Source organism: Bos indicus, chromosome 4 (assembly GCF_029378745.1).
Source record: "Bos indicus isolate NIAB-ARS_2022 breed Sahiwal x Tharparkar chromosome 4, NIAB-ARS_B.indTharparkar_mat_pri_1.0, whole genome shotgun sequence".
NCBI classification, from domain to species: domain Eukaryota; kingdom Metazoa; phylum Chordata; class Mammalia; order Artiodactyla; family Bovidae; genus Bos; species Bos indicus.
The window spans coordinates 36944896-36960643 of record NC_091763.1 but is presented as its reverse complement, the minus strand read 5'-3'; the positions used below and the strand labels follow the sequence as shown (position 1 = coordinate 36960643).

Genomic DNA, 15748 nt, shown 5'->3' with positions numbered 1-15748 from the left:
GAGGACTAACAAAATTCATTCTTTATTTTGAAATTCAAAGGTGCAAACCCACTAAAAACTGAAGTGCAGTAAATAAATTGTAAAGTGGAAAAGCTATTTGATTTTCAGACACAAAACTTTGCTGAAAAAGTTTAAGCCTCTCTGGACTTAGTTATCAACCAAACAATTGAAACTTTAAGAATTGGGCTACACAAATAACATGGATTTTTTTTTTAAATGTGTTTACTTGAGATCTAATGCTTCAATGAGGTTTACAGAGAAAATGGAAGTTAAAACTTCAAAATCACCCAAACTGTAATGATTTGAACACATTTATGAAAACTTTTGCTTAGGTACTGTATAAGTAAATACTGCAGATACAAGTATAATGTTTAGGTTAAGAGAAATAAAATATATATTTTTTTGTTATAGGAGAGAAAATTTGACATAATGGTGATATGGAGTTGACAGACTCAAGATATGGCTCTCACTTAAAAAAAAAAAAGTTTTTCAGTTAAGAACAGAAAATAGGAATCTTTGCCTGTCAACTGTGCTTGCTAACTTCACTTGTGTTATTGTTTAGCTGTGAAGGACTCCGTCTAGGGCATCCACTCAATAAACATGCTGCTTATTTCAATGCTATCTTCCGCGTGCTGCGGTTCATGGGGCCGCAAGGAGTCGGACACGACTGAGCGACTGATCTGATCTGATCTCTGATCTAATTTTTGGTGAAGTCTTGTTTGTGGGTCACCTTGCTAGGCAATGTTGGAACCCATGACATGGCTGCCTAGTACTAGATGGGTGAGATAATGCTGAAGGTACGTAAAATACAAGAGGAGTGGGGCTAACCTGAAGAAGCCATCTTCTCTCAGCTATTCTTCTGTGGAATTCCAAATTCCAGCTGACCTGTGGTCACTTGAACTAGCAAAGAGATTATGGCATTGAGATTATTTTGAAAGTGATCGTGGGAATACTGCCCAGTGCTGTGACTCCAGCTGAGTAAATATCAAAGATGTTAAGATTCAGAGGAAAGACAGGGAGAGCAAAGGGTGCAAAGGATATAAAGGAGCAGAATGAATGATGTTATGTACCAGTGATGAGAATATGGGCTGCAAATAGAGTGTAATAAATCAAAATACAGTAAAAACCAAACAAATGCACCATTTTGACTCATAAGATAGGGGACATTTAACTTTTCATTATGAAGTCCATGCTCTTCTCATTTGGGATGCTTGTTCTTAAAAGTATTTTCATACCTTTCTTTCTCCTTATTCTGTCTTCCCAGAATGCCTTCTTTTACTTCATTTGGACAAATCTGTCATATTTCATTACATAGTGTATGGGTCACTTCTTTTTTAAAGCTTTCTATGATATCTCCCACCACATTCTTGATTCCTCTTTGATTTCATAGCATTTTTTTTAAATTGAAGTATCGTTGATTTACAATATTGTCTTAGTTTTCAGATACACAGTAAAGTGATTCAGTTTTATATATTTCAGATTCTCTTCCATTGTACATTATTAAAATAGTTTTCAGTGCTATACAGTAAATCCTTGTTGCTTTTCTATTTTTGTATAGTGTGTATCTGTTAATCCCATACTCCAAATTTATCTTTCTGTCTCTCTCCCTTTACCCTTTAGCAACCGTAAGTTTGTTTTCTATGTCTGTGAATCTGTTTCTGGTTTGTAAATAAATTCATTTGTATTATGAGATTCCACATGTAAGTGATACAACATTTCTCTTTCTCTGATTTACTTTACTTAGTGTGATAATCTCTAGGTCCATCCCGGTTACTGTAAATGGTATTATTTTTTCTCTTTTTATGGCTGAGTAATATTGCATTATGTATATATATGCTGTATCTTCTTAAACCAATCCTCTGTTGATAGGCACTTGGGCTGGTTCCATGTCCTTGCTATTGCAGATAGTGCTGTTATGAACACTGAGGTGCATGGATCTTTTTGAATTAGAGTTTTCATCTTTTTTGGATATATGACAAGGAGTTGAATTGCTGCATCCTATGGTAATACTATTTTTAGTTTCCTTAAGGAATTTTCATACGTTCTCCACAGTGGCTGTAGCAATTTTCATTTGCATCAACAGTGTAGGAGGGTTCTCTTTCCCCCACACGGTCTCTAGTATTTATTATCTGTAGACTTTTTGATGATAGCCATTCAGACCAGTATGAGGTGGTACCTCATTGTGGTTTTGATTTGTATTTCTCTAATAATTAGTGATATTGAGCATCTTTTCATGTAACTGTTGGCTATCTGTATCCTTCTTTCAGGTAATGTCTATTTAGAACTTCTGCCTATTGACTGGGTTGTTTTGTTCTTTAAATATTGAGTTGTATGAGCTATATTCATATTTTCCCTTCTTAGTTATACTGCTCACAAACATTTTCTTCCATCCTATACAATTTTTTTTTCATTTTGCTGATAGTCTTCTTTGCTGTGCAAAAATATTAAATTTGATTAGGTCCCATTTGTTTATTTTTGCTTTTAATTCTTTTGAATTAATCTAAGCATATATTGCTATGATATATGTCACAAAATGTTCTGCCTATGTTCTCTGCTTCTGCAGTTTTTTGGTGTCATGTCTTATACTTAGGCCTTCACATTCTGAGTTTATTTTTGGATATGTTATGAGGGAGTGTTCTAGAAAAACAAATAAAAGGCATCCAAATTGGAAAGGAAGAGGTTCAAGTTTTCATTATATGCAGTTGAATGGCACACTATATAGTAAATCCTAAAGACTATGCAAAAACTTAGAAATAATAAATGAATTTAGCAAGGCAGTAGGATACAAGATTAATATACAGAAATCTGCTGCATTTTTTTACACTTACAATTAAATATCAGAAAGAAAAAGTAAAACAATCTCATTTAAAATTCAGGTCAAAAATAAATAAATAAAATACCTAGGAATAAACCTAAACCAAGTAGGTGAAAGACCCATATGTTGAGAACTCTAAAAACACTCATAAAAGAAACTGAAACAAACAAATGGTGATTCAAACAAGTGGAAAGATATCCCATGCTCTTGGAAGAATTCATATTGTTAAAATGAGCATACTACCCAAAGCAATCTACAGATTTAATGCAATCCCTATCAATTATCCATGATATATTTTAGAGAACTACAACAAATAATCGTTAAGACTTATATAGAACCATAAAAGACCTAGAATTGCAAAAGCATTCCTGAGGGGGATTAAAAAAAAAAAAGCTGGAGGCATAACTGTCCCAGACTTCAGACAATACTACAAAGCTACAGTAATCAAAACAGCATGATATTGGCACAACAACTGATATATATATATCAATGGAACAGAATAGAAAGTCCGGTAATAAACCTATACACCTATGGTCAAGTAATCTTTGACAAAGGAGGCAAGAATATACAAAGGAGAAAAAAAATCCTCTTCAGCAAGTGATGCTGGGAAAACTGGACAGCCTGGACATCCCCATAGCACTTTTATTTTCAGTTTGCTCTTGGCACTCATCACAGTGTAACCTGGTTCTTTCCTGCAACAATTTAAAGAGCTCCTTTCTTGTGCCAGTCATCAGGCTAGGACAGAAATAAAATAAATACAAACCTTGCCCTCAAGGAGCTCACTCACAGTCTAGAAAAGGAGACTGGGCTGTAAACAAAGCAATTACACTTTTGTGATAAGTGTGATAGTGAAATTACATACAAGGCACAGATTTAGGGCAGCGAAAATGGTTAGTACAATCTAGGGATGGGAGGATCAGGAAAAATTGGCCAGATAAGATGATGCCAAGTCATATTACAATCTTTTTTCTTTATTTCATTGTGAGCTCTTGAGTCTATACCTCATTTATGTTAGTATCCTCATTATCTACCAGTGCCTAGAACATTGCACATAGTAAGACTTACAAGCAGAATTTAATACAGTGGGTAGGAATCTGGTTCTAAAGAACAAAATGTCTAAAAGCCTGATTTGTTTATATTCAAAATTATTATTGTTATTGGTTTAATTTGATTTGGTACCTCTGCCTCTGTCTATGTATGCTTGCATGTTTGAAATGAAAACCAAGCTGTCTTCTTTGGTCAGGTTGACTGTGAAAATGACCATATTATATGAGGCAACATCTCCATGGGTTCATTCTCTCTTTCATCTATAGGTCCTCTTACTATTTTAATTTTAAAAAGTATGTTTCTTTAATTAATTAGTATATAAACTGTTAGAAGTAAAACTTAGAGGTTCTGCAGAGTTTTGAAAAATGCTTTCTTATTGATGGACATATGTATTTTGCAAACATTAACATTGACTTTATAGTTATTACAAAGTTAAAATACAAAGCATGGATGTCTTTGGCATTAGGCTCATTTATCTCTATACACTGTTACATTAATGTTGAATCCTATTTGTTAAGTGTGAATTTGAAGCCATGAAACTCAACAGATTTCCATTAAAGTGAAAGAAAGTTGTGTTTAAAAATGAATTCTTAGAACAAAGATTTCAAAATGTTGTACTAATCACTCCATATTAATAAATTAATAAAATGCTTGCTTATGACCTTCAGGATAGGCAATTTCAATAACAATTTTCAGGCATCTTTGTAGATCCTGAATGAAACTGACTATGATAATGACACACTATAGAATTTCCTCCCCATATTTGCTTTGTAAGTATGGCATAAAATAACAATATTTAATTTAAAGGTGTAGCATTCACATTTATCACCAGAAGTATAGAGCTCAGCTTACAGATGACTACAATGAATAAATATGCTAGCAACTTGACTCTGGTTCTCAACCTTTTCTACTCTTACATTCCTTGACACTATATGCTACATGGAATAGTAAAGACATCTGAATTCAAATATTTTGAAGAAATGTGTATTTAGCAACTGAATACATGCTAACAGGAGTAATTTACAGCAGCAGTTTCATTACATTTTTCTCTCCAGTTTTCTAGTTCCCATCTGAAATCCAATGATAAATACAGATATGGAACATATTTACTACCTGGCAAAAAACATGCTTATTGAATGGGCACACAGCTTCTTCCCTTAGATAGCACATGAGCCACTTTGTCACCTATGTGGGAAAATCTTGCATTTTAGGATGATGTTGAACACACTGTAATGGGGTACCTACAAAAAGTTGCATTTTACACTGTCCTTCCTCTTCTTTCCAAAATTATTTACATCTCTTTTCCCTAATGTGTAGGTAGCAAAAATATTAAACACATACCATTGAAACTCACTAAATAATACATAAAAAGTAGCATTAAGTGTGCATTTACATGCATTTACACTTTACATTTGACTTCAAGTGGGTCATAATTTCTCTTCTGTTACGTACTTTTTCCTATTTTAAGATTGTTGTCATAATCTGTTCAAGGTCACATGAGTCTGTTAAAAAACTTTCAACTCTGATGATACAAGCATGAGCCAAAGTCTATTAAAACTGAATAAATGGGATATTAATTATTTTTTGTGCAAATTGCCCCGTTCACACTGACAGAAGATTAAGACTGGAATAAGTTATTTATGTGTAAGTTACATCTATAATTTTCTTCAAAAATGTAGACCTGATGATTTATTAAGACATGCTGGTGGATTTGTTGGTTTTGTTTAACTGAAATCTAGACTTTCTTTCTATGGGTATTTCATAGTGCTGAACAAAATGCATTCAGATATTAGATGGCATCCCTAAAGTTACATAATCTCTATCCTTTCAAATCCTTTATTTTTGAGGACTAATAAGAAATAAGATACTTTTGCTATTTTCAATAAATGTGTTTCAGCTGCAAATTTAGAATAAAATGCAATACTGAATTGCAGTACAGTTAAGATACTCTATGAAAACATTTTAAAATGACCTATTTTTGAAGCACTTTTTGTTCTTTGATTTATATCTCAAACACTTCTTCTCTATAGGAGTCTGTTCTTCAAATAATTTAAAATTCAGCTGCCATTTGAGGATGTACTTCTAAGAGTAACACTGTATTAATCAATGGAGCCTAAAATTGAATATAGGGTACTTCTAGGCTCCCATTTGAAACAAACATCAAAAAATTATTTATTCAACGTAATCATTAAAGTTGAAACATGAGCTTTCATCTGTGAAATATTTCAGCTGATAAAGAGGATTTTTTGAAAATTCACTATAGTCTGAGGTGAGAAATTAATTCTGAGTTATTTAGAATCCCAATACAGCTATAGTCAGAATTTCAATGCTGCTTTCATTAATTAGCAATAATATGTTTCCTTTGCATTTTTGTGCATGATGAAGGACCCAGAGAGGAATTCTTGGAAAGATGAATGCAGCACAAAAGAAACTGCATCTCAATGCTGAAGGTTTTTTACATCTTGAAGTCAATTATTCTTAAGGAATCATCTTAGGACAATGAAGCAGACAAGCCCTTAATTAATAATTATCTTATTTTATAAGTTGTTGCAGAAGACAACGAGCTTTACATGTTTTAAGGCTGGGTTGTGTCCTGGAAAATAGTTTGTATAAAAGTCACTCCCACTGACTTGAAAGGAATCATGAGTTCTTTAGACAGATAATTGTCTTAAGGTGAGATAAGAAATAGCTGGTAAAAATGTGAACAGAGCTGGGAAATTTGCTTTTAGGATGCTGTTCTGAATATCCTCGATCTCCCTCTTCTCAAAAATATTAAGTGACACAGATAAAAATCCTAATGGAGTCAAGAGAGAGTTTTTATATCTCAAATATCAGACAGGGATTCAAGTGAAGAGTTAAGACATTTTCTATTAACATTAAATTAAACCAATGCTTACTATTTTTATGAAATATACAATCCTTTTTCTCTTTGTTGATTCATTAGGTACAACAAAATGCATTTGCAAATTGATTTCTATCTTTGTTTTTCTTTCCAGATAAATGCTCTGTTTTTATAAGAATATTTATGCAGTTTCTAATTAATTTAGGTAATATTTGAAGAAAGGGAGGTGTTATTTTCTTAATTCCTCAGAGAAATAAAGCATACTTTATATCCAGACTTTAGGAATTAGTTGTTAATGATGTATATATGCTTTAGGACAATATTGGTTATTCTTGCAAAACTGAAAATGTTTTAAAAAAGCAGCACACAACTGGAGTTTTTTAAAAACAAAAACTATATACCACAATAACTGTAAGACAAAAACTTACTCTAACTTAGAAAAGAGCTAGTTTTTTCTGCATATTTGTCATGGTACATTTAAATTATAGTTTTAATAAAATACATCTTTAGATCAAAGCTGGAAGAAAGACATCAGTAGTAGATCAGTGTATTCCATTTTTCTTCTGGATGATGAATGGTTTATGTTTGTTTGTTTGTTTTTTAATTTCCACAGACCATTTCATTCAGTATCATTTTACTCCTCCAGTACACATAAACATGAGTGTTGGTAGCCAAAAGATATCCTTGAATCAACAATGTTTTGGGATATTCATCAGCTTAGTAAATCCATGCAGTTTATCTTAAATTTCTAGTTCAAGAAAATGGCTTTGCTGATGCCATTTTTATTCTTTAGATGGCACTATGGCAAATGACATTTTTATTTCTCAGGCAAAGAAGAAAGTGAAACCTGTATAGTGAAATCTCATAGGAAACATTAAGTCACTAGTGTGAACATCTGTGTTCATCTGACCTCTATTAATAGGTGTTGGTATTCAGAAGAATGCCTGTTAGTAATATTACTCATGGACTTAATTTATAGTTGGTGGAACTCAGTTGCATTTCCCACCATTGTAAACATCCACATAATGCCATGAAAAAGTTCATGTATATTGCATTTTTTCCAGTTATTGTCTAGGCAAGTTTCTACTTGTTTGAGGTTTCTAGAGGTAATGCAGCTCAGACACTCCTGGGTGCCCTCTCAAATTCGTGGGTCCTCCTGTTTCTGCCTTTCTTATTTTCCTGTAAGTGCTTCCATTTGTTACTGTTCCCTTGGGTATGTCCTGGCCTTTGCCTACGCTGTTTTCGGTCCCTTTTCCAAACTTGTTCACAGAACTCATCCATTGTGTTCAGGTTGGGATGGTTGATGAGCTGCATGAAGTCTCTGTACCAGACCTTCTGGCTAGGCGTCATGCTGTTGGACGTTTCTTTGGTCTTAGACCCATCTCCATCATCATCTTTATGAAGAAGTTCTTCCAAATGCTCTGTGTCAATGACTTCTAGGGTCACTTTAAGAAGAGTTTGCATGAATCCGTGTTCCACTGCATGACAGAGGTAATTGCCTGAATCCTTCCGCTGCAGACTACGCAGTAGAAGGCCTTGTTCTGTTCTGATGATATGATCATCCACTCTGATCTAGCAAAAGAAAATAAGCAGTGAAATCATATATATTTACAAGAAATATAAGCTCCAAAACTCTGTCTCAGTAAAAATTTGTATTGTATACTGAGGTACATTTTAACAGTAAAATTTCTAGTTTAAGAGAAATGATATAATTTTCCCATCAGAAAAAAGAGTTATAAACTTCTCCTGTCTTTAAGACATATTGCAAAATACTGGTTGTCTATTGTTTTAATAAAATTTCTCATAATAATTTAAAATAATTAAGAGGATGAAAGGACAAAGATATATTCTATTTTAAAACTTTGAAATAAAGTGTATAAATATAGGCGAAAGTGAGTATTGGAATTGGAATACAGAAACATAATACTAGAAAACAGTGCAGCATTAGAATGAATTTATAATAAGGTTTGAAAAAATGAAATAAATTCAGTAGTTGAGCAAAAGCAGAAAAATTATGGGATTACATGCTTACTTATTTATTCAATTTCCTGTCTTAGATGCGACATGAACACATGTCATTTAATATATCTAACTGCACTTTTACTCTGAATGAAGTTTACAAAAGAGATCTCTGGAAGCCTAAGCTGGTAACATATAAAATCAACCTTAACATGTATATGACATGATTACATGTTTAAAGACTGCTTCAACTGTCAAAAGAGATAATGGGGTACTTTCACTTCTACATTCAGATTTTGTAAAATTGTCTGCAAAATGTGCATTCATAAATCACGTACATTGTATGGTTACCCTTATTTAAAGCTTTAAAAAATGTTTAAAAGTCAGAGTATTCACTGAGATTTTCTGTGTATAATTTTTTAATTTTACAGAGGAATTAATGGATTCATTGAGGAGGAATATTTGTATGAAACTACATGCATACTTCACATCAGAGTTCAGTACTGGGACCTAAGATCTTTCCTCCTGAATCTACTACTCCTTTCTCTTAACTGCCTCTTCCCATTTGAGGAAGAAGTTAATGAAGAAAGGGAAACTTGTTTGGATAGCAGAATCAATTGAACAAAAGTTAAAATTAGTTAGGAGGATTTTTCTTTTTCTTGTATACAAATGAATATAACATAATAGATAACTCCAGGCCAAAAAAAAAAAATAATCTCTAAAATGTACCGCTGGCCCTGGCCCCCCAAACCCTTGCCACAAACAGCTTCTAGGACAAAATTCTTACAGTTCAACTTTGTTTCTTTAATTCCTAGCACAAAGCCTGCCATAAAATCATCTTCAGTTAATACTTTTTTAATGAACAGGTACTGGTAGATTAAGAAAAGAATAAATATCCACAGTACTTCTTCCCCCTAAGTCAACCACGCTGGGGTCACTTAACAGCATATGTTAGGTAGAGTGAGTCCAGTTTCTTTCCTATACCTCTTCTTTTGGCTCTTCATTTCGCCTCTGGAACTGCCAATAGACCAGAGCTCGCTGTGATTTCGGACTGCATTCCAGGAACGTGCTACTATTTTCTACTCCATAGATGATTCTTTCTTCAAAGCTGTGGCCATGGTGATTATCTGGCCGGTGATGAGGAAATGAAATGAGAAAATGTTAGAGAAGTAAACTCAACTTTCCAGAGTATTTATTTGGAAATTCAGGAGATGGACTTGTTGCCGAGTTGGAAATCTTTTCCAATTTTATTGAGGATGGCAGAAATGTCAATGTTTCAGAACTCAAGTGTCTACCTAAACAGACTAGTTATTTTGTTATGGGTTATATAAGGCATATACAGAGATTTGTCTACCAGAAAATAGCATTACATTAACAAAATTAGTCATACATGCAGTGTAACTATACATCTTTATATGCCATGATAATACTTTCCAAGAAATTCTTTTCATTGTAAAACTGGTCTAATTGTGCCAGTTTATATTGCACTATTTTCCAGCAGAAAAAGTAATTCGATTGTGTTTTTGAAAACACAAGTTTTTCTTTGAGAACTTAATATTGCCTCTTTGTTTTTCATCTTTAAAATTAAATTCACCAACCAATAATATTTGTCTAGTATTTTACAGAAGTTATGAGTTCAGGAAGTTTATATTCCCTACCAATAACCCTTAAATAATCCACAAGTTTGTTCTGAAGATCAATTGATGTGAAATGTTTGGGATGGCTCAGAAGAAAGATGCACAAGTATAATGCAATGTGGTTTCAATTGTCTTTATTTTAAAATGACACATCTTTTATTATTTTCAAGAATTAGGCTAAAGAATATGGCAAGAGTATATAATAAAATACAGCAATAAGAAAGCCTGTTTCCTGATTAAGTTTCTATTATTTTACCCTTTATGTAACCTCCTTCAATGTGGTAAATGAAACACAGTTAAGATCAAAACTACGACACAGGGAGTCTAGGTAAAACTCATTTAGAGAAAAAAAACTCCTTATTATCTTGTATAATCCTATTTCCATTATGACATCCTGTACAATCTGGAACTTATTAAATTCATTTAGAAAATAATAAATATATTTTCACATGCACAGAGGGCTGACAGTGTAGACATGAACAATTTTTGCTTATTCTTTCAAACTCAGCTAGATTTTTAATTTAAAAAATGTTTGACCCTTTTTTGCATTACTTTGACAGTTTTACTCTCATTATAACTATCTGAGTACTTTTGTCTGTCGTAGACAGTGTGATCTGCTCTAAGTTTAAAGCTTTCAAAAATCCTGCTTCCGCCAATCCCTGTACACAGCCTATGGCCATCATCTCCTGTTCTCACCCTGCCTATGGTCAACCTTCTGTCTGCATTTGCTGTCTCCAGGGATGTCTATCCCAGTGTCCTTTCCTTTATTGTTTCAGGTATGAAACAAAACTCTTCTAATATTGGGAAGTATCTGTCCCTTCTTATTTAAAAGATCAAGTCCCTGGAAATAATAATTAAAAAAAAAAACATGAAATAACTGAAATGTAAAGAAATAATGTTTAACTGATTTCAAGTCACATTTCATTTCATGTTGGAGATAAGTGTATCTATCAATGTATACTTTGACTATGGCAGTGTTGTTTTTTTCCCCCTGAAATTATTAGTATATTTTTATTGAAAAAACATGATACATGTTGCTGTGCTAGTTTGCAAGACACCTACTTCTTTGGATAGAGATAAATTGAATCTCTTGTTCAACATGAGGTGGATGATCTGTGATTCAGGAGCTACCATGAATAATTAGAATGCTTTGTCACAGAGGTCATGAGAGTTTACCCAGAATGCATTTTTTCCTGCTAACTGTTGTACAGTTTAAATTTTTTTGATATTTAAATTATTTTCCTTATACTATGCTTATTTATAAATTACTTATAATATTATAAGAAAGGTAGATATCTGCAACATGCAACAACATGAATGAAACATGAGAACATGCTAAAAAAATGTCAGTCACAGAAAAACATAAACTGCATGATGTCATTTAGATGAGGTATGTAAAGTAGTAAAATATTCTAGAAGCAGATAGTAGAATGATGGTTGCCAGGGATTGGGGGAAAAGGAAATGAGGAATTGCTAGACAACGGGTATAAAATGTTATGCCAAATAAATGAGATCTGCTGTATAACAGTATGCCTATACTGAACAATACTGTATTGTACACTTTAAATTTGTGTATCTCATTTGATCTCATGTTTAGTGTTCTTACTCCAGTGAAACTAAAAAAAAAAAAAATCAAAAAGATTTTTTTTTAATTAAAAAAAGAAATCCTTTTACTTTTAGGAAGACACTTTTCATTCAATCTCTAAACATTAATGAATCATAAGATATACAAGAGCATGATAAAACAGAAAAAAAAATAAGTTGGATTTAAAAACAAACAACATGGTGATCCACCAGTATCTTCTCTCTTACCAGCCATGCTTACTAGGTCTTTTTCTTGAAGAAATTTATAATACTTGACTTGTCTCTCATCTAATCTGTCTAAATTAATGTAGATAACTATAGAAATCTAAGGTATAAATAAATTATTGCCCTCAAACATAGAAATCTGTTTAAATCCTTCAGTACATTAGTGGACATTCAGCTAAGAAAATCAATGTAACTTGTGCAATAAGAAATAATAGAGCTTAATATAAGTGAAACATCTATTAGGCACATTATCAAAAAGTCAGTTTGTCTTCTGAATTAATTTAATCATTCTTACTGATCCATGAAGTGAAGTGAAGTCGCTCAGTCGTGTCCAACTCTTTGCGACCCCATGGATTGTAGCTTACCAGGCTTCTCAGTCCATGAGATTTTCCAGGCAAGAGTACTGGAGTGGGTTGCCATTTCCTTCTACCAGGGCATCTTCCTGACCCAGGGATCGAACCCAGGTCTCCCACATTGTAGGCAGACGCTTTACCCACTGAACCACCGGGGAACCCCATGTTCTGTTAACTTTACTTAGTCCTAGAAAACCTACTTAGTCTTTATGTTCTCTCCAAAATCTCTTCTGGTGACAGCAAATATTTCCCAATGTACAGTAAAGAAAAGAATTCTCTTAAAAGTTTCCTGATTAAAAAAAAAAAATTCACCTGTTACTTGTCTACGAAAAGAAAGTGAAAGTGTAGTCACTCAGTCCTGTCCGACTCTGCAACCCCATGAACTACAGCCCTCCAGGCTCCTTTGTCGGTGGAAGTCTCTAGGCAAGAGGACTGGAGTGGATTGCGATTCCGTTCTCCAGGGGAATTTCCTGACTCAGGGATCAAACCCGGGTCTCCCTTATGGCAGGCAGATTCCTTACCATCTGAGCCACAAGGGAAGTCTGTTATTTGTCCATAGTAGAATCTAATATGTTATTTGATTTAGCCAAGGATTTATACCAAGTGATTTATGGTTTAATATAGGAATAGACCATGGGTTTCTTCAAAAAATATAATGACCTTCAGGCACTTTCCCACCTGAATAAGCTAAGAACCACAACTGGTGAAACCGGTTCATTGGCTTGAGGCCTTTAATAACTACTCTTGCCAATACCTTAAGGTTTCATTTCCCTCTAAGTTGGCTCTTTCTTTTTCTCCTCTGTCAAAATTAAAAGCAAAAGAAAATCTAGTTAGTAAGCAGTAAAGCTAAAAGTCCTGTCATATTAACTATCAGTCACAGTCATATTCAAAGGCGCTACTGAGTCTGTAGATGACAGTAGTACCTCCTATTCTCGGTTTTTTGAAGTTCTGTTGCCAATCGCCAAACACTAAACAGACAAAATTTCCACTGAATACATTTGTTTCTTTTAATTCCTCTGCAACAGAATGTTTCTGTCACCTGCAACTTTTAATTGTGGATCACAACTTTCATTTAAAGTGGCCTCAGATAAGTTCTTATATTTGGGTATTTACATGTCACAACCCATAAACATTCTTTTCTGTTAAATTCGCCACACCTGACACCTTACAAATAGATACTCAATAAATATGTTTTTTTAAGTTTTAACTTATTTTTTATATAATGTTACAAGTCACACTCCATTAACGATTATTACCAAACATTGGCTATGTTCCCCATGTTGTTCAATATATCCTTGTAGCTGAACTTACACCAAATAGACTACTGGAAGGCACTCAGTAAATAGCCACTCCCTTTTCTGACCCTTCTACCGCAACTACTTGAGTAAATTTTGTACAACACAGGAAACATCAGGGGTCTAATAACTATACGATTTTCTCTCTCTCATTTTTCCCTCCTTTCTTCCCTTTACCCTTATTGCTGTCTCTCTTTCCCTCTCCTTCTCTCCAAGAGTAATTACAAACAGGAACAACATTTTGATTCTTGACTTCTAAAATTGAACTAACTGTTCAATATTTTAGATGCCAGAACTCAAAATACTTTATTGAGAATCTATAATAAGACAAATTAAGAACTCCTTCCCAACATCAATCCTGCTCTCTCATCCCCATTAAAGAAGGTATTTCCTCATTTATGCTTTCAAAAATCCTCTTTTTACATGTACTTTTAGATCACATGTAGTCTTAATTGCTACAATTATTTATCAGTCTAGTTATATCCTTCCATTTTTTTGTTTTCCACAATTCTGGCACAAGGGTGTCATAAACCTTTAAATGATGTTTGCTAAAAGGGAAAACGAGGTAATGATTTACTCTGCATTTAAAAGCTGAAATCTCATGTAACTTTGACATCCTCAAGACACAGAGTTATCATAATTACATAGATCATTAAGAGTTCAATCAATTAAAATGGCATAGGGTGTATACCCTCAACATGACAGAACAAATGATTGAACTGAAAACATTTCAAGTCTTCTAAATTTGTTAAGTTTTATAATGTTACATGAGTTGATTTGAGATATGGTAGGAGAAGATGATGATTAGTCAAGTGTATTCCAAAATCAAAAATCAAAATATGGGATATTAACAGAGATTTCACAAATTATATGCATAAATCCTCACATCTCTAGGGTCACCTCTATCTCTAAAGGATGTCCATGCCAATGAGTAATCTTTCCAGAAAGAAAGCAATCTCATTTTAATCCATTAAAAAAAAACTTTTCACACTGAGCAACTGTTTTGAATACAAACTTTTGTCATGAATATTAGCAGTAGATAAGAAGGGTGTAGTTGTTAAATTGGCACAAAAATTCTTGTGGGTTGAAGCAACAAACATTAAATTTATTTTAGATGCATTGGTGTGTTTAAATAGCACATATTACAATATGCTGCAGCTGTTAATGACAAGAAATAATGTTTTTAAGGAAGCAATCTTCAATTAATCATTTCCTCTTTTAGCTGGATAATTTATGGAAATGAAATGAGGCTAATAAACCAAAAAGAATGGGAGGAAAGAAAGAAGTTAAATAAATTGCTTCCTGTTGTAACAACAAAAAGTCGTGATATCCATCATTTGTCCAGAAACATGATGTTGCTAAAGGCCTTATTTAGTATTTGATTGTCTTCCAATATTGCAGAAACAGAAGGCATCACATTTCAGCTTTCCATTTATTTCACTTTCCATTTTAACCCCATACATGTCTCCCATGATTGAAATGCTAATAATATAAGAATCTTAGGAAATTTGATTTCATGTATAAAAGACAGATATAGGTTAGGTAGTGAACTATATATGCTCTCTGCTGTCATTTTTTTATGTTCTCCCTTTTAGGTTATTAAAAAGTTGAATTTCATAAATAAGGAGTATAAAAATAAAATAATTTGCCAGAGGGAAATTGGTTGCAAGCTATTTAAAATATTTAGCAAATTCAGTTAGTTGCCAAACTATGCAAAGAGAAATATAATTCTACTTGTATTCATTACATTATAATTTTAATATTTTACACTGTCAATCTCTCCACAATATTATTCAATGTAGGGGCTTTCCTGGTGGCTCAGATGGTAAAGAATTCACCTGAAATGCAGGAGACCTGGGTTCAATCTCTGGTTTGGGAAGATCCCCTAGAGGAGGGCATGGCAACCCACTTTAGTATTCCTGCCTGGAGAAAACCCACTGACAGAGGAACCTGATGGCCTGCAGTCCACGGGGTTGCCAAGAGTCAGGCGC

General features: G+C 33.5%; 1 protein-coding gene across 3 annotated transcripts in view; it reads right to left on the bottom strand.

Moving 5' to 3' along the window:
- Positions 1 to 200: 200 nt before the first annotated feature.
- The window catches only part of SEMA3A (semaphorin 3A), a 555723-nt gene continuing 540175 nt past the window's right edge, over positions 201 to 15748 (bottom strand). For all 3 annotated transcript variants that reach the window (XM_070787658.1, XM_070787659.1, XM_070787657.1), the window contains 2 exons: positions 9648 to 9790; positions 201 to 8276 (listed from right to left, as the gene is read on the bottom strand). In XM_070787658.1, the coding sequence (XP_070643759.1) occupies positions 7821 to 8276; positions 9648 to 9790 (599 nt within the window). In that variant the 3' untranslated portion in view covers positions 201 to 7820. The remainder of the gene's footprint in view (positions 8277 to 9647; positions 9791 to 15748) is intronic.